Source organism: Phyllobates terribilis, unplaced genomic scaffold (assembly GCF_046119375.1).
Source record: "Phyllobates terribilis strain yellow unplaced genomic scaffold, ASM4611937v1 Scaffold_12__6_contigs__length_324123572, whole genome shotgun sequence".
NCBI classification, from domain to species: Eukaryota; Metazoa; Chordata; class Amphibia; order Anura; family Dendrobatidae; genus Phyllobates; species Phyllobates terribilis.
Window position 1 is genome coordinate 8,667,218 of NW_027362772.1, and position 21,184 is coordinate 8,688,401.

General features: G+C 44.9%; 1 protein-coding gene across 2 annotated transcripts in view; it reads left to right on the forward strand.

Moving 5' to 3' along the window:
• LOC141171879 (uncharacterized) overlaps window positions 1-10,416 on the forward strand; it is a 307,194-nt gene extending 296,778 nt beyond the window's left edge. For both annotated transcript variants that reach the window (XM_073655517.1, XM_073655516.1), the window contains exons 2-7: window positions 4,714-4,863; window positions 4,993-5,094; window positions 5,178-5,301; window positions 5,385-5,482; window positions 5,679-5,769; window positions 8,537-10,416. In XM_073655517.1, the coding sequence (XP_073511618.1) occupies window positions 4,786-4,863; window positions 4,993-5,094; window positions 5,178-5,301; window positions 5,385-5,482; window positions 5,679-5,769; window positions 8,537-9,645 (1,602 nt within the window). In that variant the 5' untranslated portion in view covers window positions 4,714-4,785 and the 3' untranslated portion in view covers window positions 9,646-10,416. The remainder of the gene's footprint in view (window positions 1-4,713; window positions 4,864-4,992; window positions 5,095-5,177; window positions 5,302-5,384; window positions 5,483-5,678; window positions 5,770-8,536) is intronic.
• Window positions 10,417-21,184: the final 10,768 nt, after the last annotated feature.

The window sequence follows — 21,184 nt, forward strand, 5'->3', positions numbered from 1 at the left end:
AGGGAGAAGAGCCGTCTGGGAGTACACTGAGAGGACAAGACATGTAGTCTGTCACCATCTGACGGAAACGTTGCCTCCTGCTGACTGGAGCCGTCTGTGATGCTGTAGATATTTGTGGCGGCGGGGACACAAAACTTTGCCACATTTCGGCCATACTGGTCTTGCCTTGTGCTGAGGCGCTGCTTCTGCTCCCTCTTTGTGCAGAGCTTTCTCCACTGCCTCAACGCACTGAGCTGCTTTGTAAAGCACTAGCAGCACTGCTCTCGGTTGGAATGGAGAACATGATGGAATGCACCAGTGCGTCTTGGTACTCCCGCATTTTACGCTCCCGGTTCAATGGTGTTATGAGGCTTTGTAAGTTGTCCCGGTAGCGACGATCTAGGAGGGTGGACACCCAATAATCAGCCGTGTTGAGAATGTGGGCGATGCGGCGGTCGTTTCTCAGGCACTGCAGCATGAAATAAACCATGTGCTGCAGACTGCCAACTGGCCAAGAAACGCTGTCCCCTGCTTGAGGCTTGATCTCTGCCTGCTCTGCATCACCCCACCCTCGCTCTAGATACTGACTACTAGAGCATAGTGTACCTCCCTCCTCTGGACAGATGTCTTCCTCATCCATTGACTCCTCCTCATCCTCCTCACAAAGTGTCCCCTGCCTAGGCCTTTGTGAGGAACCACGTTGCGCAGACTGTAGAGAAGCAGATGGCATTTGTGACTCCTCATCCTCCACCTCTTCCAAAACCTCGTCCCTTAGTGCTTGCAGTGTTTTTTCAAGCAGGCAGATAAGGGGGATAGTCATGCTGACTAGTGCATCATCTGTACTCGCCATCCACGTGGAATAATTGAAGGCACGCAAAACGTAGCAAATGTCCTTCATAGAGGCCCACTCAGTGGTGGTGAAGTGATAACGGCGCGCACTGCGACTTGTTTGCTCCTGCTGCAGCTGGTACTCCATTACTGCTGCCTGCTGCGCACACAACCTCTCCAACATATGTAACGTTGAATTCCACCTGGTGGGTAGGTCACATATGATGCGATGTTCCGGAAGACGTAATCGGCGCTGCAGAGCTGCAGTGCGTGATCTTGCGTTGCTGGAACACCGCAAGTGAGCGCACTCTATGCGGACCTTGTGAAGCAGTGCATCAAGATCCGGATAGTCCCTCAAAATACTCTGCACGACCAAGTTGAGCACATGTGCCAGACATGGGATGTGAGTGAGGTTGCCTAGGCCCAGAGCTGCCACTAGATTTCGGCCATTGTCACACACTACCATGCCTGGCTGGAGATTCGCTGGCACAAACCACACGTCGCTCTGCTGCTTGATGGCATTCCAGAGCTCCTGCGCTGTGTGGCTTCGATTCCCCAAAGAAATTAATTTTAATACGGCCTGTTTAAGTTTGGCCACGGCTGTGCTCATATTGGTCATCATAACAGGTAACCAACCGTTCACGGGTCGATGTGGAGGTAGACCGTGACGGCTCCTGCAGCGCTGATTCAGAGGAACTGGAGTATGAGGAGGAGTCAGTGTGTACAGACTGGATTCCTGCAATCCTTGGAGTTGACAGAACACGTACAGCACCACTCTCAAGATCTGTACCCGGCTCCACAACATTTACCCAATGGGCAGTGAGGGAAAGGTATCGTCCCTGTCCATGCTTACTGGTCCACTCATCGGTGGTCAGGTGGACCTTGCTACTGACGGCGTTTTGTAGCGCATGTTTAATTTTTCCCTCCACATGATGTTGCAGGGCAGGGACGGCGTGCCTGCTGAAATAAAAGCGGCTGGGCACGTTGTATTGTGGGACTGCCAATGCCATAAAGTTACGGAAGGTGTCAGTCTCCACCAGCCTGAATGATAGCATTTCAAGGGCCAGTAGTTTAGCAATGCCAGCATTCAGAGCCTGTACTCGGGGGTGGTTTGCCGAGTATGGGCGCCTTTTCTCCCATGCCTGTGCTAACGATGGCTGTAGACTGGCCTGGGAGTGTGAGGATGACTGGGAAAGTGGTGCTGTGGGTGGAATTACACTGTGTCTCTGTACAACAGTGCCAGAGATTCTTCCATGGCGATCCTGTGAGGAAGCCGAACCAGCTGTGTGTGAGCTGGAGGAAGAGGCTACAACACGAGCTGAAGAGGTGATAGGTGGCGCTGTAGGTTGGCCTAGGTCTTCAGTGTGTTTTTGTAACTCCACCACGTGCTTGGTCCGCACATGTTTCCACATATTTGTGGTATTGAGGTTGCTGACACTTTTCCCTCTTTTCACCTTCTGATTACACAGCTTGCATTTGACAAAGCAAATGTCATCTGCAACTGTGTCAAAAAAGGACCAGGCACTGCAAGTCTTGGGAGCGCCCGCTTTGGATTTTGGAAGAGCCATGCTCCTAATGGGTGCCGAAGTGGAGGTTACAGGCAACCAAGTCTGCCCCCTCCCTCTCCCTCCTTTTTGCACTGTTCGGGGAATCTCTTCCTCAGAGCTGCTCCCACCACCTTCCTGTCCCTCACGCCATGATGGGTCAAGGACCTCATCATCTACACCATCCTCTTCAAACAACTTCTCCTGGGTAGTCTCGACAGCACAGTACGCACCAGAAAGTGGCACCTGAGTCTCCTCATCAGATGCGTACTGAGGTGTGCTGCTGAGCATAGGCACTGGCCCACCCGCCTCTTCAGATTCAGAGAGACAAAACGGTTGCGCATCACTGCATACTACCTCTTCTTCAAATTCTCAAATTCTGCTTGGCTGGCCCCCTCTTTCCAAGCCAAGAGATTCAGAGAACAGAAGTAGAGATGGCTCCTGTCCAGGGCTCTCTGACTGCCTGGGCAATTTGGCAGGTGGTGAAGAGACAGATGGGTGCTCTTCAGTGCTCAGGACCTGAGAGGATCTGAAACTAATTGAAGTCGATGCGTTAGCGGCCATCCATCCGACAACGGCTTCAATTTGGTCCTCCCGCAGCAGTGGGGTATGGCTAGCTCCTACAAAGCTGCACATAAAGGACTGTTCCCTGGTAAAACTGGGGGATGCTGAGTCACTGGTGCCCGCAGCAGGCACAGAATCCCCACGTCCTCTCCCTGCAGGCACAGAATCCTCACGTCCTCTCCCTGCAGAAACTCCACGCCCACGAACACATGCCTTACTCCCTGCCTTCTTCATCTTGGTAGACTGATAAAGATAGGCAGAAAAGTACTAAGGGCTTAGTGTGCTTATTCCTGAACAGCTGCTAACAGGTATAAGAAACACTAATTTTATATTGTGAACTAGACTTTAATATGAGCTACTGTGGCCTACACAACTGTAAAGTTGAGTGTTTGGTGAACTTTATTTAGGTTTTTTTTGTCACAAAAAGACACTGGATGTGCCCAAAGATGTAATACCGATAGTATCACAAACTTTTTGTAGCTATTACAATGTTGGAAGGTAACCTACAATGCAATAGATGAGGCTACAAAAAATAGGCTAATACTAATCTGGCTGGGGCTGCAGGGCACAATGCTGCAGAAAGGCTCCTTTAACTACTCCTATATAGTGTGTTTGGAACCACCACACTAATAGGAAAAATCAGGAAAAATTATGAATTGGCAAAAAAGGACAATGTATGAGGCAGTGACACACACTGAGTGCACTACAACCAGACGTGGCTGAAGCACACACTACAGGGTGAGCTGCACTCACACACAGAGACCTTGCAGACAGCGGTGAACAGTGCAGATGCAGAGCACTGTGCACTAGCGCTGCAAGACAAAAAAAAATTCTCTTTCTACTCCTATATAGTGTGTTTGGAACCAATTTAGCTGAATACGGATGGAACCACCACACTAATAGGAGATATCAGGAAAAATTATGAATTGGCAAAAAAGGACAATGTATGAGGCAATGACACACACTGAGTTCACTACAACCAGACGTGGCTGAAGCACACACTACAGGGTGAGCTGCACTCACACACACAGACCTTGCAGACAGCTGTGAACAGTGCAGATGCAGAGCACTGTGCACTAGCGCTGCAAGACCAAAAAAATTCTCTATCTACTCCTATATAGTGTGTTTGGAACCAATTTAGCTGAATACAGATGGAACCACCACACTAATAGGAAAAATCAGGAAAAATTATGAATTGGCAAAAAAGGACAATGTATGAGGCAGTGACACACACTGAGTGCACTACAACCAGACGTGGCTGAAGCACACACTACAGGGTGAGCTGCACTCACACACAGAGACCTTGCAGACAGCGGTGAACAGCACAGAGAACTGTGCACTAGCGCTGCAAGGCACAGCGATTTATAAAGTAGCTTGGGTAAAGCAGAATAGACCAAATAGGTAGCTAAAACTGTCCCTCAGAGCAACAGCGTCCTATCCCTAACTGAATTCACAGCAGAGTGAGCTCAAAATGGCGGCGGCGGCTTTTATAGTGCATCATGACATCATTTCAGCAGCCAATCACAGCCATGCCATTAGTTAAGATGCCTGCATGCCTAACAGGATGTGCCCACACTTCTTAGGATCCTCATTGACTGAATAAAATGAAACTGGCTCATTGCATTATGGGAACTTCCGATTCCGGTATACGATATTGCAAAAGTATCGGAATTAAGTATCGGAATTCCGATACTGCGAATATCGGCCGATACCCGATATTTCAGTATCGGAATGCTCAACACTAATTATTATACAGGATTTTTATGATGTTACATCGGCTCATCTTCTTCTCATTCAGGTCTCTACAATACCGGATCCTCTCAGTGAAGATCGTCTATATAAGAAAATTTTCCTGATTTACCTATCAAAGATGGATATGGACAGGGACAAGATGGCGGAGAGGATATTACACCTCACCCTAGAGATCCTCTTCCGGCTTACTGGAGAGGTGAGAGATTCTGATGATGTCACATTACATCATTCTTATCTATGGGAATAACAAATGAACAGAACTGGAGAGGTGAGGACTCTGGAAATGTCTGTAGTGAGATTTATTAATGTGTCTCTCCATAACCAGAGATTAATGACGGGGCCTCCACCTCACCCCCTGATACATGAGGACATCAATGACCAGATCCTAGAACTCGCCTACAAGATGATTGAGCTGCTGACTGGAGAGGTGACACTGCTGGGAATGCTGGGGCATTATACAGTAACGCTATAAAGGGATCGGGGAGATGACGGTATCATTGTATGTGTCAGGTTCCTATAAGGTGTCAGGATGTCGCCATCTATTTCTCCATGGAGGAGTGGGAGTATTTAGAAGGACACAAAGATCTGTACAAGGACGTCATGATGGAGGTTCCCCAGCCCCTCACATCACCAGGTAATAGACAGGACTAAATACAGACAGCCTATAATTATCTGTATGTAAAGAATGAATTCAGTCCCTGTATGTGTTTCCTCCAGATCTATCCAGTAAGAGGACAACACCAGAGAGATGTCCCCGTCCTCTTCTTCCTCAGGACTGTAAACAAGAAGATCCCAATGTTCCTCAGGATCATCAGGTAGATGGAGAGAAGGTGTCATGAGATCTCCCCTATGATGTGTAGACGGCTATAAAATTCATGTCTTCAGTCTTGTTTTATCCACCATTATTGTGTTTTATACTTGTGTAATGAGAACGGTGGAGATGGCAGGATTAGAGCCGATCATACATGTGACTTCTCCATCTGTCTTTGACTTTTATAATATTTGTTTCAGGGTGAAGATCTGACCCATATTAATACTACAGAGACATATGTGAGGGGTGATGAGCGGTGTAAAGAGGAGATTCCTACATATGACTACCCAGGTGAGTAGTAACCATGAAATGTTGAGAAGTCTCAGATTTTTCTCAGTAATAGTGCTGGAGAACGCAGCACTACTGGACCAGGGTGCACGAGTAGGGTCCAAACCACATATAATATAAGAGGAACGTCGGCACTCAGGTAATGAATTTTAGCAAAAGCAATTTTAATTGCAGTCCACAGCAGAAAAAAAACAAAAACACGTTTCGGTCTATACGACCTTCATCAGTGTACCACTTGTTGGGAATGACAATAGGAAAGGAGAGTGAGGACGCAGTGTCTCAGGCACGTAATCCCTTAGGACCAGAAGACAGGGAGAATGGGCTAAGGGATCACGTGCCTGAGACACTGCATCCTCTAACCTGGTGAGTAGTGACCACTAAATTCTGAGAAGTCACAGATTCTTCTCAGTCACCGGCTGTGGCGGCTTTATCAGTCGTGTAGTCCGGCCGTATCACAATCTTGTGATCACCATTTTCCCTCTAGACCACAACATTCTCCTCCGTCCGAAAATATTCAATTTTCTTTGTGTAATTGTGAAATTCTATAGATCTTACAACCTGGAGGATCCACCTACCCCCTGGGATTAGTAGACGCTGACTGTTACCTGCCCAGATCTGTAAACTACAAAGCCAAATGACAGCGTACGTAGAAAGTGCTGACAAGTGAGAAAATCACTTGAAGAAAAATATTCTGATGGGCCTGTAAGAGAAAGCGGAGGGTAATGATGCTGTTGGCTTCCTAGATCCCTGATATCTTATTGGATGAATCTACCTTCTCTCCCTTCTGTGCGGCTGAATGTGCTCGTATGGTCCCTACAAGACCAGGTCCAGTCTTTCAGGCCAAAGTTTGCTTTTTTGATCGATAACATTAAATGTGCAGTGAGGGATAAGTGTGAATTTCTGTACAATAACAACAGAGTTTCCCTTTATACTTTTCAATTTCTTTTAAAACCAACGAACTTCAAACAGGATCTTGATAAACTACATAAAAACATTACACCTGTGCCATGACATATCTCTAAGCTGTGCATGGCTGATGGCTGTAATATACATCTATTCACGCCTGCAGGAGATGTGGTGGCATGGCTCGAGCCCTGGTTTCATGGATTCACTCCACATCATGAATTCCATTATGTTTTCAATCCTAAAGAATTCAGATTCCTGCACAATCGCTCCTGAAATGGGGGCACTAATACTTTCTCTACTCTACTGGTCAGGACTCATCATACCTCCAATGGTCCACCATAAATGAGTGCATCTCCGGTTTAGTGTTGGATTTCTCCCTTCATACTTACGTTGTTGTTGGGGATGTTACATATTTATATATTTTTTCTTTTTTTTACAAGTTCATTCTGTATGATAGTTTGATTGTGGTGGGATCGGCCGGCCTCACTTATGTGAGTCTGTAACTCCCTGGTAGTCTTTCAAAAAGATCTCCATTGCCTCTTCCAAATGCCAGAGATCTAAATTTAAGACCCCTCAGCTCTGCATTATGGTAAAAAACTTCACTTTAAATGTCTTAATATTTCTTCTTGACACTCATGTGACAGAAAATATTGTCCCTTACGATAGTTTAGATTGCAAATAGCCACCGAGCCCCAGACTCTAATTACCCCAGAGAGGTTTCTCCACTAGTTACTCATTTTTCTCTGATGGAGACTGTTGAGTTTGATCATTTCAGTAGATGTTTTATTGTCTATACTCAGTTTTTGACTTCAGTAATCCTCTGGTTTAACCCCTTCCCGCAGCCAGTTTTTTGTTCCTAATCAGGCCCCATTTTTCAAATCTGACGTGTGTCACTTTATGTGGTGATAATTTTTGAATTCTTCACAAAGGATAAAAGGAAACAAATGGACCTTACAAATTATTTTTCAACTACTCTTGAATCTGACAATCCCCTATATACGGTTGTACACTACTGTCTGGGCACATGGCAGGGTAAGAAGGGAAGGAGCGCCATTTAGCTATTAGGAATGCAGATCTTAACTGGAATAGTTCGCAGACACAATGTATTGGGGGCACTGTTCATGGTCACCTGGCAGCTCAAAAGATGGCCACCACAAACAGGCTTGTCACTATCTACTCCATTTACAGATTTCACAAATTACTTTGCTCATCACCCTTTAACCCCTCTACATGGATCTGGACTTACACAGAGACCCCTAGGCTTGGGCCCCGGTGTTACCTGCTGTTCTGTGGTGTGAGATGGGAAGAAGAATAGTCAGGTAGCCGGGTCACAACCAGGAGGGCAGAGAAAATACAAAATCAGAAGACACAAGAGTAGTCAGTAAACGGGCCGAGGTCACAACCGGAACCAAATACACAAGCCGGGAGCTGAGCACAGAGGACTGAACCAGAGGAGAACACGGCTGGATCTGGCCGCTTCCGGCAATATGCTTCCAGCTTTAGTAGGGTGCGGTGCTTTCCATATGGCTGAAGCAGGGAGCAGATTACTCCAGCTGGACAGCACACACCCATACCGCCAGACTGGATGGTACTACTGGTCCCAGGTTACCTAATCTTGGTGGCTGGACAGAGCCTGCGCCTTTTACTCCATATTTGGGAGGCAGAATGAACAAACAGTTGAACACCACGCTCCACTGGTTCATCCTATGAGGTTTTCTATTAGATGGTCATTGTCCTGGTGAATAAGTGATTTTTTTTTTATATAACTTGCCTTTTTTTACAGACAGTTTAAGTAGAAATGTTCAAAAAGATAAAATTCAAGGATTTTTTATTAAAAAATAATAATTGGTTTTATTCTTGGCAGATAACTGTACCCGGAGATCAGAGGGACAGCTGACATCTTCAATTTTCAAATCAGATAATTTTCAGATCCCACAGGATACAATTGAAGTGAATGACATTTCTCCAGATTTACCATCATCCCTTCACAGCAAAGATCAATCATCTGTTCCTATGAAACAGGTCCTGTCTTCTGATTCATTACCGACTACTAAGGAAAATCAAAGTCACAAAATAAGCATTAAAAAACAAACTGCTCCTAATGCAAAGAAGCCATTTTCACATTCAGAATATAGAAATAGTTTTCCTCTCAAAAAGTCTTTTCTTAAACATCAAAAAATTCACACAGTGAAGAATAGATTTTCTTGCTCCAAGTGTGGGAGATGTTTTAATCAGAAATCAAATCTTGTTAGGCATGAGAGAACTCACACAGGAGAGAAACCATTTTCCTGTTCAGAATGTGGGAAATGTTTTGTACAGAAATCAACTCTTATCAAACATCAGAGAACTCACACAGGGGAGAAGCCTTTTTCATGCTCAGATTGTGGGAAATGTTTTGTACAGAAATCACATCTTATCAAACATCAGAGAACTCACACAGTGGAGAAGCCTTTTTCATGTTCAGATTGTGGGAAATGTTTTGCAAAGAAATCAAATCTTATCAACCATCAGAGAACTCACACAGGAGACAAGCCATTTTCATGTTCAGAATGTGGGAAATGTTTTACACAGAACGCAAATCTTATCACACATCAGCGAACTCACACAGGGGAGAAGCCTTTTCCATGTTCAGAATGTGGGAAATGTTTTACACAGAACTCAACTCTTATCAAACATCAGAGAACTCACACAGGGGAGAAGCCTTTTCCATGTTCAGAATGTGGGAAATGTTTTACAGACAAATCAACTCTTATCAAACATCAGAGAACTCACACAGGGGAGAAGCCTTTTCCATGTTCAGAATGTGGAAAATGTTTTAACCAGAAATCTGATTTTGATAAGCACCAGAGAACCCACACAGGGGCAAAGCCTTTTTCATGTTCAGATTGTGGGAAATGTTTTAACCAGAAAGCGCATCTTGATAACCACCGGAGAACCCACACAGGGGAGAATGCTGCAACTACACCCAACTAGTCTCTGTACAGACAAGAAAGGACCTAGCTGCACAACTAAAAACGCCACCACAGACCTAACTCCCTAATAAGCCGTTGAGGAGTTTCTCATACCTCCTGAGGAACCAGAGGGGAGGCTGCAACACACTGTCAACAAGGGGAAAGTAAAGTATGAAGACCCATGACGTAGGACGCAAACCCAGCTTTCTGACACTAGGCACTAAATCGTGACCCAAAATCCTTTGCTAATCTTCAGATTTCATGATGTCTTGCACACAGTCAAGGCACCTAGTGCCAGAGGCAGCAAAACAACCCCAAAACACCTTTGAACCTCCACCATATTTGACTGTATGGGTTGTAAATTTATTGATTATGCTGCCCACCTTGGACAAAGGAACATGCGGATCCCTAAAGATGGACATATAACCTTTAAATTGTTGATATTTTTCAACAATTTTGGTTCTCAAGTCCTCAGACAGTTCTCTTCTCCTCTTTCTGTTTTCTCCATGCTTCGTGTGGCACACATATGCACACAATGCAAAGATTGAATCAACTTCTCCCTTTTTTATGTAGTTTTAGTTGTGATTTTCATATTGCCCACACTAGTTACTTGCCAAAATTGCGTTTGAACAAGCTTCACATGCTTGAAACAAAGTTGTTTACCCACAATTATGGCAAGGTGCCAACAATTTTGTCCGGCCTATTTTGTGTGAAATTATGTTCAATTTGCCTTTTTTTCTGTTTTCTTGTGTTGTTCCAATACACACAAAGGAAATAAACGTGTATAACAAAACCTGTAATTGCAATAATTTTCTGGGAGAATTACTTCATTTTCTGGAACAATTTCAAGGGATCCAACACTTTTCACCATGACTTGTTTTTGTTGCCTTTTTAATTTGTTGCAGCATTTCATCCTCTACGTGTTCAGCTATATTAGGAGACTTGTAGCAAAGTCCAATTAGCAGCTTTCCATTATTGCCATGTCCATGTACATTTACCCAGACTGATTCTACATCAGGAATGTAAAACTCAAAACATGAAAACTTTGACAAAGTCGTGGGCCAACCAGTATACAGTATAATGGGCCCCACATCCTCCTCCATACATAAGAAACAAGAGGAAAAAACTTCACGTCAGAGTCCCATATAATAGTGAAAAAATTACAAAATGTTATTAATTATAATTTATACAGGAAAAAAATATTAATCGCAGAAACAGAGACAGTTAATAGTAAAACAATGGAGGAGCACTAATGAGGAGCATGAGACAAATTAACATGATTCTTTTCTGATGTAAGTACATAATTGGGCTGCCAAAAAATAAGAATATATTGTTAAAATGCAGAGAAGCATTCAATAAAAGTGCAGGTGCTTGTGAGGTAGGTCAGAAGTAGTTGCTATATAAGAGGTTAGTGACACCGCTGTCTATATATAGGTACTAATATAGATAGCTCATACCGGGGACAGCAGATCTTTATAAGTGGTATCAGTGCCCTGACCTCTTAGGCTACCGGGTAAAAGTATATCCTAATACATATTAAAGCCTAAGTAGGAAAAAAGATTAAAGCACGGCAGCAAAAAGAGTGTAGCATGAACCCTATAGAATACTTACAGCCACAGTGGATGTGAACACGCCCCTCAATTGCGCTCACCCTGATGCGCGTTTTGGCATGGCTGCCTTCATCAGGAGGTGGCGTCAATGAAGGTGGGTAGGGTTTGAAAAGGACCCTTGAGCCAATAGAAAAGGGGGTGTGTAGTCTCTCCGCCAATGGGTGTGGGGAGGGCGTGGCATAACACATGGCAATCACCGCTACACCGCCGCATCCATGGCAACCGCATCATATGATCCATCACGCCGCAAGTACGTGGGGAACCACGTGATCACGCGTCATGGAGCACAGATTGATACGACCAGCGAGGACACCACAGAGAACAGTGAAGCCATGCGTACCGCCCAGTCCACAGACATATATAGTCAAAAACAACCGGAGAGAAAAAGAAACAAGCATAATGGGGTAAACTGTCAATAATAGCATAGCCCAAATGTATATATGTATCTAAGGGGTATAGGCGATAGCCAGTTCTATATAAGTCAGAGAAGTTAATTGGCCATGACAAAACAAAGTATATATTTAAGAAAAGCATGAAGTATAACACGATTATATGAGATCATAGTATAAATGCATAATAAGATATAAGGAAATATCTCTCAATATATCGATCTATAAATGCGAAATATATACAATAATAACTGGACAAAAAAAACACACACAGAAAAAAAGTTACAGATCTTGAGAGACAATACAGTGCCAGCAATTATGTCCATGTTATCCAATAGCAGAATGGAAGTCCTCAACGTCATTGACAGATAGAAATTATTAACTACTACCCAACCATACTAGATAAAAAGGTAAGACAAATAAAATAGCTAAAACAATGTGGATATAGGTGATCAAAGTCCAAATCCATCTGCTCTCTTTCTGGGCTAATAGTTGGCTCACTCGACCTTCCCTAATATTAGTGGTGATCATGTCAATACCCCAAACTTTAAGTTTAGATGCGTCACACTTATGGTGTATTCTCAAATGCTTGGGAATAGTTTTAACGTAGAAATATCCGTTTCATTTACCGCCGCTTCAATACCTAGGACGTGTTCACGTGTTCTTGTCTTAAGTTATCTAGTTGTGAGCCTTAGATTTTAGGACAGCAGCATGTCGCATAATAGACCACAGCTTTAGAGGTACAAGTTATCGGTTTGGTGATGTAATAGGTCCTAGAGCCCTGGGAATCTGTGAAAGAGTTAGCATGTTCGACATTAGGACACGCCACAGATCAACCACATGGTACATACATTTACTGGAGGTGGTCTTTTCAAAAAATTAGGGGGAGTGGTAGGATAATGATGGCTTCTCATAAGATGATCACAGAGATTTTTTGCCTTTCTGAAGGTGATTTGCTGTCTGTCTGGTAGATATTTTGCCAACATGGGGTCAGCCATTAAGATGGGCCATGATTTGTTAAGACAGTCACGTAATTCTGTAGCTTTAGAGTGGAATGTTGTAATGAACCGTAACTAGTGATGAGCCAGCATGCTCACAACTGCTCGCCCGAGCATCTCACTGCTCGCCCGAGCATCTCACTGCTCGCAACTGCTCGGCGCTCGCCGAGTATTTCCGGGGTTGCTCGGTGGGAGCTCGGGTCCCCTCCCTGCATGTTTGGCGCTCTTTAGAGCCCCAATGAGCATGCAGGGATTGTCTGCCACACACTGTAAAGCCGCAGCCATGTTGGTTGTGGCATTACAGTGATTGGCTGGCCGCACAGGGTCATCAGGTCTATATCAGACCTAGCGCCACCATGCTAGGCAGGCAGGCAGGGTATACAGCAGACTGCAGTGCACATAGCAAGAGGCTCCATTCCAATTCTGTCTGCTGGTGCTTTTACAGATATTTGTAGAAGTAGCACCAGGTCTCAGGAGCCAGGAATAATTTTTTTTTATCTTTATCCTGATTATTTGCTTAAAAGTCAATCCAGAGAACACTGTTTTTCTCCGCCATTTGCTTGTTGGCACTGCAGAATACAGCCAGGTCCTTTCCATATTACAGCGCTAAAAATCCAGCTATTTAAAACGGTGGTTTGTCCATCACACGGATCACATATGATTGCGCTAAAAATATTGCCATTTCTGGCCTCCATTGAAATTTTGTTTGTGTGTCAGTGAACTTACTGACACAAGGTCGGCACTGTTAAAAATAGTTACCTACAGGCCAGCTATTTAAAACTGTGGTTTGTCCGTCACACGGATCACATATAACTTCGCTCCAAATTCAGCCATTTGTAGTGAGCGTGGAAGATATTGTCCTCCATTTAAAATGGGCAAGGCATGTGGCAACGGACGGGGTACTGGACATGATGGTGATGGTGCATGCAGAAGCCGAGACCGTGGGCAAGCTGAAATTGTGCCACAACAAACACCCACATCTTCTCGCTTCACCTTCCTGTCCCAATTAATAGAGGACCGCAGTACACCACTATTGAACACAGAGCAGTGTGAAAAGGTTATTGGTTGGATAGCACATAATGCTTCCAGTCACTTAGCCACCACCACCCTGTCTTCTACACGGTCGAGTCTCAGTAGCCGTAAGTCTGGACCGTATATTCCTCACCCTGATCCTCCTTCCTCCCACTATGCCTAGTGTCCGGAGACAACTGATCCCACACTTGGACATTCCGAAGAGCTGTTCACTTTTCCATTTATAAATTTGGGCCGCTTGCCTGGTCCACTTGAAGCGGGGCAAGAGGTGATCACATATAGCTATGCTCAAATATTTGAGCAGCCAAGGTCATACGAAGGCGGCGGTGGGAAAGTGTCACAAGAGGTGGACAGTGATGAGACACAATTGCCAGAAAGGAGGAGGACCAGAGTGCGGAAGTGGAAGACAAGGTGGTGCATGATATAGTAACTTACCCAACTTGGCAGGAGGACATGCAGAGCGAGGCAGCAAACAGGGGGAGGGAGGTAGAGCACCCCAAAAGGCAGGAAGAAGCAGTGTTGAAGCCACAGACAGAAGGCGGGCAACCGTTCCCCATAACACCAACACGACGGAAGTTGCTAGTACAACTGTTAGATCTTCCCCAGTCTGGTTGTTTTTTAAAGACTCTACCGATAATCCCAAAAAGGCCATTTGCACCACCGGCCAGGCCAGCATCAGCAGGGTAGCAAAACTACCAGCCTGACCACCACCAGCATGATCAGGCACATGGCACCTGACTTTGTGGGCCGAAACCCAGGGTCCAGGAACAGTGTCTGCGGGTGACACCACTGCTTCTTCTGCTGTTGTGCGTGCAAGCCAATCCCTAGTCCATGGTGCATGTGAAGATGCCTCCTGCCCGGCACCTGTCGTTGCACACTCTCAAGTAGCAGCATCAGGAAGCACGTCCTTGTCCCAGTGCAGCGTTCAGTTGTCCATACCCCAGTCTTTGGAATGCAAGCGCAAATACGCAGCCAACGTCCCACAGGCCACACTACTAAATTCCCACATTTCACGACTGCTTGCGCTCGAAATGTTGCCATTTCGCAACCTGAGGGCGGCGGCCGTCCCTTGGTACTCGGTCCCCAGCCGCCACTATTTCTCCCAGTGTGCCGTCCCCGCATTACACAAGCACGTGTCCCAAAACATTAGCCGTGCCCTCAACAACGCAGTTACCGGGAAAGTCCACCTAACCACGGACACGTGGACAAGTGCTTGTGGGCAGGGACGGTACATCTCGCTGACGGCACACTGGGTTAACATACTGGAAGTGGAGACCCAGTCGGATCTTGGGACGGAACACATCCTCCCGATGCCGAGGATTGCGGTCCCTAGGTCAATCAGGGTTGCCCCCAAAGTCTTTAGCTCCAGCACCTCATCCTCCTCAGCCTCTTCCTCCTCTGCAGCCTCCATCTCCGAAATGACCACATCAGTCACAAGCTGGAAGCACTGCCTTGGCCAAGCGGCAACAGGCTGTGCTGAAGCTAATATGCTTAGGTGACAAATCGCACAATGCTGAAGAGTTCACTCATCTCTAGTTATGAGATCTCCCCTATGATGTGTAGATGGCTGTGAAGGTCTTGTGCTCAGTCTTGTTTTATCCACCAGTAGTAAGTAACGCCTTTCCACTTGGCATTATATGCCTCTGTTCCCTAGCGCTGCTTCCTACTGGTGTCCTGCTTCACTAGCAATCCGTCTGGTGAAGGTCATGGTTTAACCACTTTGCACCAGAGCCTGTTTTTGCCTTCGCGACCGGGCCAATTTTTTCAATTCTGACCACTGTCACTTTATGAGGTAATTACTCTGGAATGCTTCAACGGATTCCCCTGATTCTGAGATTGTTTTTTCGTGACATATTGTACTTCATGATAGTGGTAAAATTTCTTCGATATCACTTGAGTTTATTTGTGAAAAAATCGTAAATTTGGCGAAAATTTAGCAATTTTCAAACTTTGAATTTTCATGCCCTTAAATCAGAGAGATATGTCACACAAAATAGTTAATAAATAACATTTCCCACATGTCTACTTCACATCAGCACAATTTTGGAACCAAAATTTTTTTTTGTTAGGGAGCTATAAGGGTTAAAAGTTGACCAGCGATTTCTCATTTTTACAACAAAATTTACAAAAACATTTTTTTAGGGACCACATCTTATTTGAAGTGACTTTGAGGGGCTTTTATGACAGAAAATACCCAAAAGTGATACGATTCTAAAAACTGCACCCCTCAATGTGCTCAAAACCACATTCAAGAACTTTATTAACTCTTCAGATGCTTCACGGAAATTTTTGGAATGTGGAAGAAAACAATGAACATTTAACTTTTTTTCACAAAACTGCTACTTTAGCCTCAAATTTTTAATTTTCACAAGGGCAGCCAGAAAAAATGGACCCCAAAATGTGTTGTGCAATTTCTCCTGAGCACGCTGATACCCCATATGTGGTGCAAAACCACTGTTTGGGCGCACGGCATGGCTCGGAAGGTAAGGAGCACCATTTGACTTTTGGAATGGAAATTTGACTGGAATCGATAGCGGACGCCATGTTGCATTTGGAGAGCCCCTGAGGTGCCTAAACAGAGGAAACCCCCAACAAGTGACCCCATTTTGGAAACTAGACCCCTCAAGGAACTTATCTAGATGTGTGGTGAGCACATTGAACCCCCTGGGGCTTCACAGAATTTTATAATGTTGAAGTGTGAAAATAAAAAAACACATTTTTAACACAAAACTGCTACTTTAGCCTCAAATTTTTAATTTTCACAAGGGCAGCCAGAAAAAATGGACCCCAAAATGTGTTGTGCAATTTCTCCTGAGCACGATGATACCACATATGTGGTGCAAAACCACTGTTTGGGCGCACGGCACGGCTCGGAAGGTAAAGAGCGCCATTTGACTTTTGGAATGGAAATTTGACTGGAATCAATAGCGGACGCCATGTTGCATTTGGAGAGCCCCTGAGGTGCCTAAACAGAGGAAACCCACAACAAGTGACCCCATTTTGGAAACTAGACCCCTCAGGGAACTTATCTAGCTGTGTGGTGAGCACCTTGAACCCCCAGGGGCATCACAGAATTTTATAATGTTGAAGTGTGAAAATAAAACAACACATTTTTAACACAAAACTGCTACTTTAGCCTCAAATTTTTAATTTTGACAAGGGCAGCCAGAAAAAATGGACCCCAAAATTTGTTGTGCAATTTCTCCTGAGTACGCTGATACCCCATATGTGGTGCAAAACCACTGTTTGGGCACACGGCATGGCTCGGAATGTAAGGAGTGCCATTTGACTTTTGGAATGGAAATTTGGTTGGAATCGATAGCGGACGCCTTGTTGCATTTGGAGAGCCCCTGAGGTGCCTAAACAGAGGAAACCCCCAACAAGTGACCGAATTTTACAATCTACTCCTCTGTATAAATTAATCTAGTGGTGGGAAAATAAATAGATAGGTAAATGGTCACTAAACCCATAGATGAATTCCCAGAGAGGTGTCATTTCCAAAATGGGGTCACTTCAGGGGGGATTCTGCTGTTCTGCCACTTTTCAGAGGCGCTAAGTACCAGTACTAAAGAATCCCCCCTGAAATGACCCCATTTTGGAAATGACACCCCTCTGGGAATTCATCTATGGGTTTAGTGACCATTTTAACTCAATGGATGATTTCCAGAAACAAGCACGCAATGGAAGGTTTAGATTCTGGAGAACCCCCCCACCCCTGGAAATTAAGTGAGCTCTACTCGAATGTGTCATTCACTAAATGAACCAAATGTTTGAATGACAAAATGAGATACATTTTTACAGTTTAAAAACGTGGTCCTGTGTGGAAGATTTTAAAGCAGTCAGTGACGCATAAGGCTGGCAATGATGGGCATTGTGGGCAATAGTAGCGGGTATCACGCCTCATTCCTCTCTTATTACATACACGACATCTTTTCTGGGGGTTCCCTCTCGTTTCCGTTGCTGGAATAAGTGCAATAAAATGTCGCTCAGTGAGTCTTTTCACATCCTCAGATTCTAATGGATGAGCGGGGCTAACACTTTCAAAAACAAGATTTTCAATTACCTTTTCTTGATAATCAAGAAAAGGATCTGAATTTCCTGCTTTTTTGTACAACACAAAAGAATTGTATGTGGTCACCTGAAACAAATAAATAACCAACTTTTTATACCAGGTATAGGACTTTCTTGATACCTGGTATGGCTGTAGAACCTGGTCTGCAAGGTCCACACCCCCCATGTGTTTGTTGTAGTCAATGACTGACACAGGTTTTTGCTTCGGAGTGGTGGATCCTAGTTCTACAGTGGCCCTTGTGGCATCTGTGTGGATCGAGCTGAGGACAAAACTATCCCTCTTATCCCTATATTTCAGGGCAAGCAGCTCTCCGTTGCGTACAGCCCCTGACTGCCCCTTTTGGAACTTTTGGTTGACCAATGGTTGTGGAAACCCCTGACGGTTTTTCCGAATGGTCCCACAAGCTCCGGTGTTGTGTTCAACCAGACTTTTAAATAGGGGTATGCTGGTGTAATAATTGTCCACATATAGATTGTAGCCTTTTTGAAATAAATGGACTTATCAGCTGCCAAACAATTTTTCCAGATGTCCCCAGATAAGTACGGCATCCTGGTGGGTTTAGTTGGCTATCTTTCCCCTCATATATGCGAAAAGCGGATGTGTATCCGGTTGAACTTTCGCACATTTTATAGAGCTTTATTCCAAACCTTACCCTTTTAGATGGGATAAATTGCTTGAGGTGCAGTCTTCCTTTGAATTTTACAAGGGACTCATCTATAGAAATATTTTGTGTTGTGGTGTAGAGCCTTAAGAATTTTTCTGACAAATTTTCAATGATGAGTCTAATTTTATATAACCTGTCATGTTCTGGGGCATTTCTGGGCAGGCATTGACTATTGTCGTTAAAATGCCAAAACCGCATGAGCATTTCATAACGGGTCCTAGGAAGAACGACTGAAAACATAGGGGTGGTTTGAACTGGGTGGTTGGACCAGTAGGATCGAATGCTCGGTTTTTTAACAAGCCCCATGGCAAATGTAAGTCCTAAAATTTTTTTTATTTCCGGGACATTAGTTGGTGTCCATAAATTTGCCCTAGCATAGTAAGATCGGGGATTATGGCTTATGAATTGGGATGTGTATAAATTTGTTTCCACGACAATATGCTCTAGCAAGCTGTCTGTAAAAAACAAATTAAAAAAATGAATTGGTCAAAAACCTTCCACCTCCACATTTATACCAGGAATGGCGTTGAAATCAGGGCTGAATGGAGCAGCCGAATCCGAAGCCTCCCATCTGGGAAATGCTAGATCATGTGGCAAAGCCCCTTGTACACTGGCGTGCACCAATTCACTAGTAGCAGGGACAGCGCTTGTACTGGGCAGTGTTCCCTGATTTGGAGACGTTTCTCCAGTAGCTCTATTTGCCCCTATTGTTGTACTGGTCCTTGGGCTTGAGGATGGAACAGAATCACTGCTCATTTCTGAGCTCTCAGTGTCGCCGCTACTAAAGCCCTCAAAATCCACATCTCCATCTGACATTGCACTGTCATCACTGTCAGAACATAGCAGGGCATACACCTCTTCTGCGGTATAAGTCTGACGGGCCATTTTATTTTTATATTTTTTGACTGGACTGAACGGACCGGACTGGACTGACTGGACCGGACCGGACTAACTGACCTGACAGGACTGACTGACAGGACTGATTGATCTGACAGGACTGACTGACCTGACAGGACTGACTGACTGACAGGACTGACTGATCTGACAGGACTGACTGACTGACAGGACTGACTGATCTGACAGGACTGACTAACCCTAACCTAACTCTTACTTCTTTTTTGATTTTTTTTGTTTCACTTTTACAGTGGCAAGGCTGACAGCTCTTGTCACACTGTTTCTCCTCTGCTCTCTCACTGAGATCGGAGGGGAAACAGTGTATTTATCAGTCAGATCGCCCGGGAAAGTTTGTTGCTAAAACAAACTTCCCTAGTGATCTCTCTGATTGGCTGGTGTGACGCTGACATCATCGAGACCTGAGCCAATCAGGTCTCGACGATGTCAGAGGTCACAGCACCGGGATCCCCTCCGCTGCTAAGGTATGTGGGGGTCCCGATCGCCGACCACCAGCTGTCACTATCTTTTAAATGGCGCGATCGCTATGGATCGCGGCATCTAGAAGATAGGAACAGGTTAACATCATGGGGACCTGATCCAATCAGGTCCCCATGATGCCACATGTCAGAGCTATCGCTCTGAACCGGTACCGCAGCGCTTGCAGGACCCCGGAGGTCCTGAGCGCTGCGGGACCACCCACCGTTTTTAAACGTCGGCGCTGCACAGAGCCCAGGCAGCGCCGACGTTTATGTACAGTGGGCGGTCGGGAACCGGTTAATGATCTAGTGGAAGGGTTGCATAGTAAAATAGCAATATTTGCAGATGATACTAAACTTTGTAAAGTAGTTAATACAGATGAGGATAGGGCACAGCTACAGGAGGATTTAGATAAATTGGGGAGTTGGGCCAAAAAATGGCAAATGGGGTTCAATGCCGATAAATGTAAGGTCATGCACATGGGAAAGAAAAACAGCAGTCACCCATACATATTAAATGAGAAACCGTTGGGGAAATCGGACATGGAGAAGGACCTGGGCGTCTTGGTTAACAGCAAATTAAATTGGAGTGCCCAGTGTCAGGCAGTAGCTGCGAAGGCAAATAGAGTCATGGCATGCATCAGAAGAGGAATAGGGGCATATGATGAGAACATTGTTCTTCCTCTGTATAAAGCGCTGGTAAGGCCGCACTTAGAATATTGTGCACAGTTCTGGGCTCCGGTGCTCAGGAAAGACATATTGGAGCTAGAGAGGGTACAAAGGAGGGCGACTAAGGTAATAAAGGGAATGGAGGGACTAGAATACCCAGAGAGGTTGTCAAAATTAGGCCTATTTACGTTGGAAAAGAGAAGGCTTAGGGGAGACTTCATAAACATGTATAAATACATCAGGGGGCAGTACAGAGATCTCTCCCATGACCTGTTTATACCAAGGATGGTGACAAAGACGAGGGAGCAAACTATGCGTCAGGAGGAAAGGAGGTTCCTGCACCAGCATAGAAGGGGATTCTTTACGGTCAGAGCCGTGAGACTCTGGAACTCTCTGGGAGAGGAAGTGGTGATGTCCAACTCACTTAATGAGTTCAAGAGAGGCCTGGACGCCTTTCTTGAGAACAATAAAATTACATCTTATGCTTAGTGATAGTTAATTAATCCAGGGTTTTAATCTGACTGCCAGATTGGAGTCGGGAAGTGAATTTTTCCTCAATGATGTAAATTGGCCTATACCGCATGTTTTTTTTTTGCCTTCCCCTGGATCAACGCTGCGGAATAGCTGCAGTGCACAAGAAATAGGCTGAACTGGATGGACGCTTGTCTTTTTTCGGCCTTATAAACTATGTAACTATGTAATATCTACAAAGTGACAAGGAATCTGGTGGATTGGCGATTCCTAATGCACTAATATA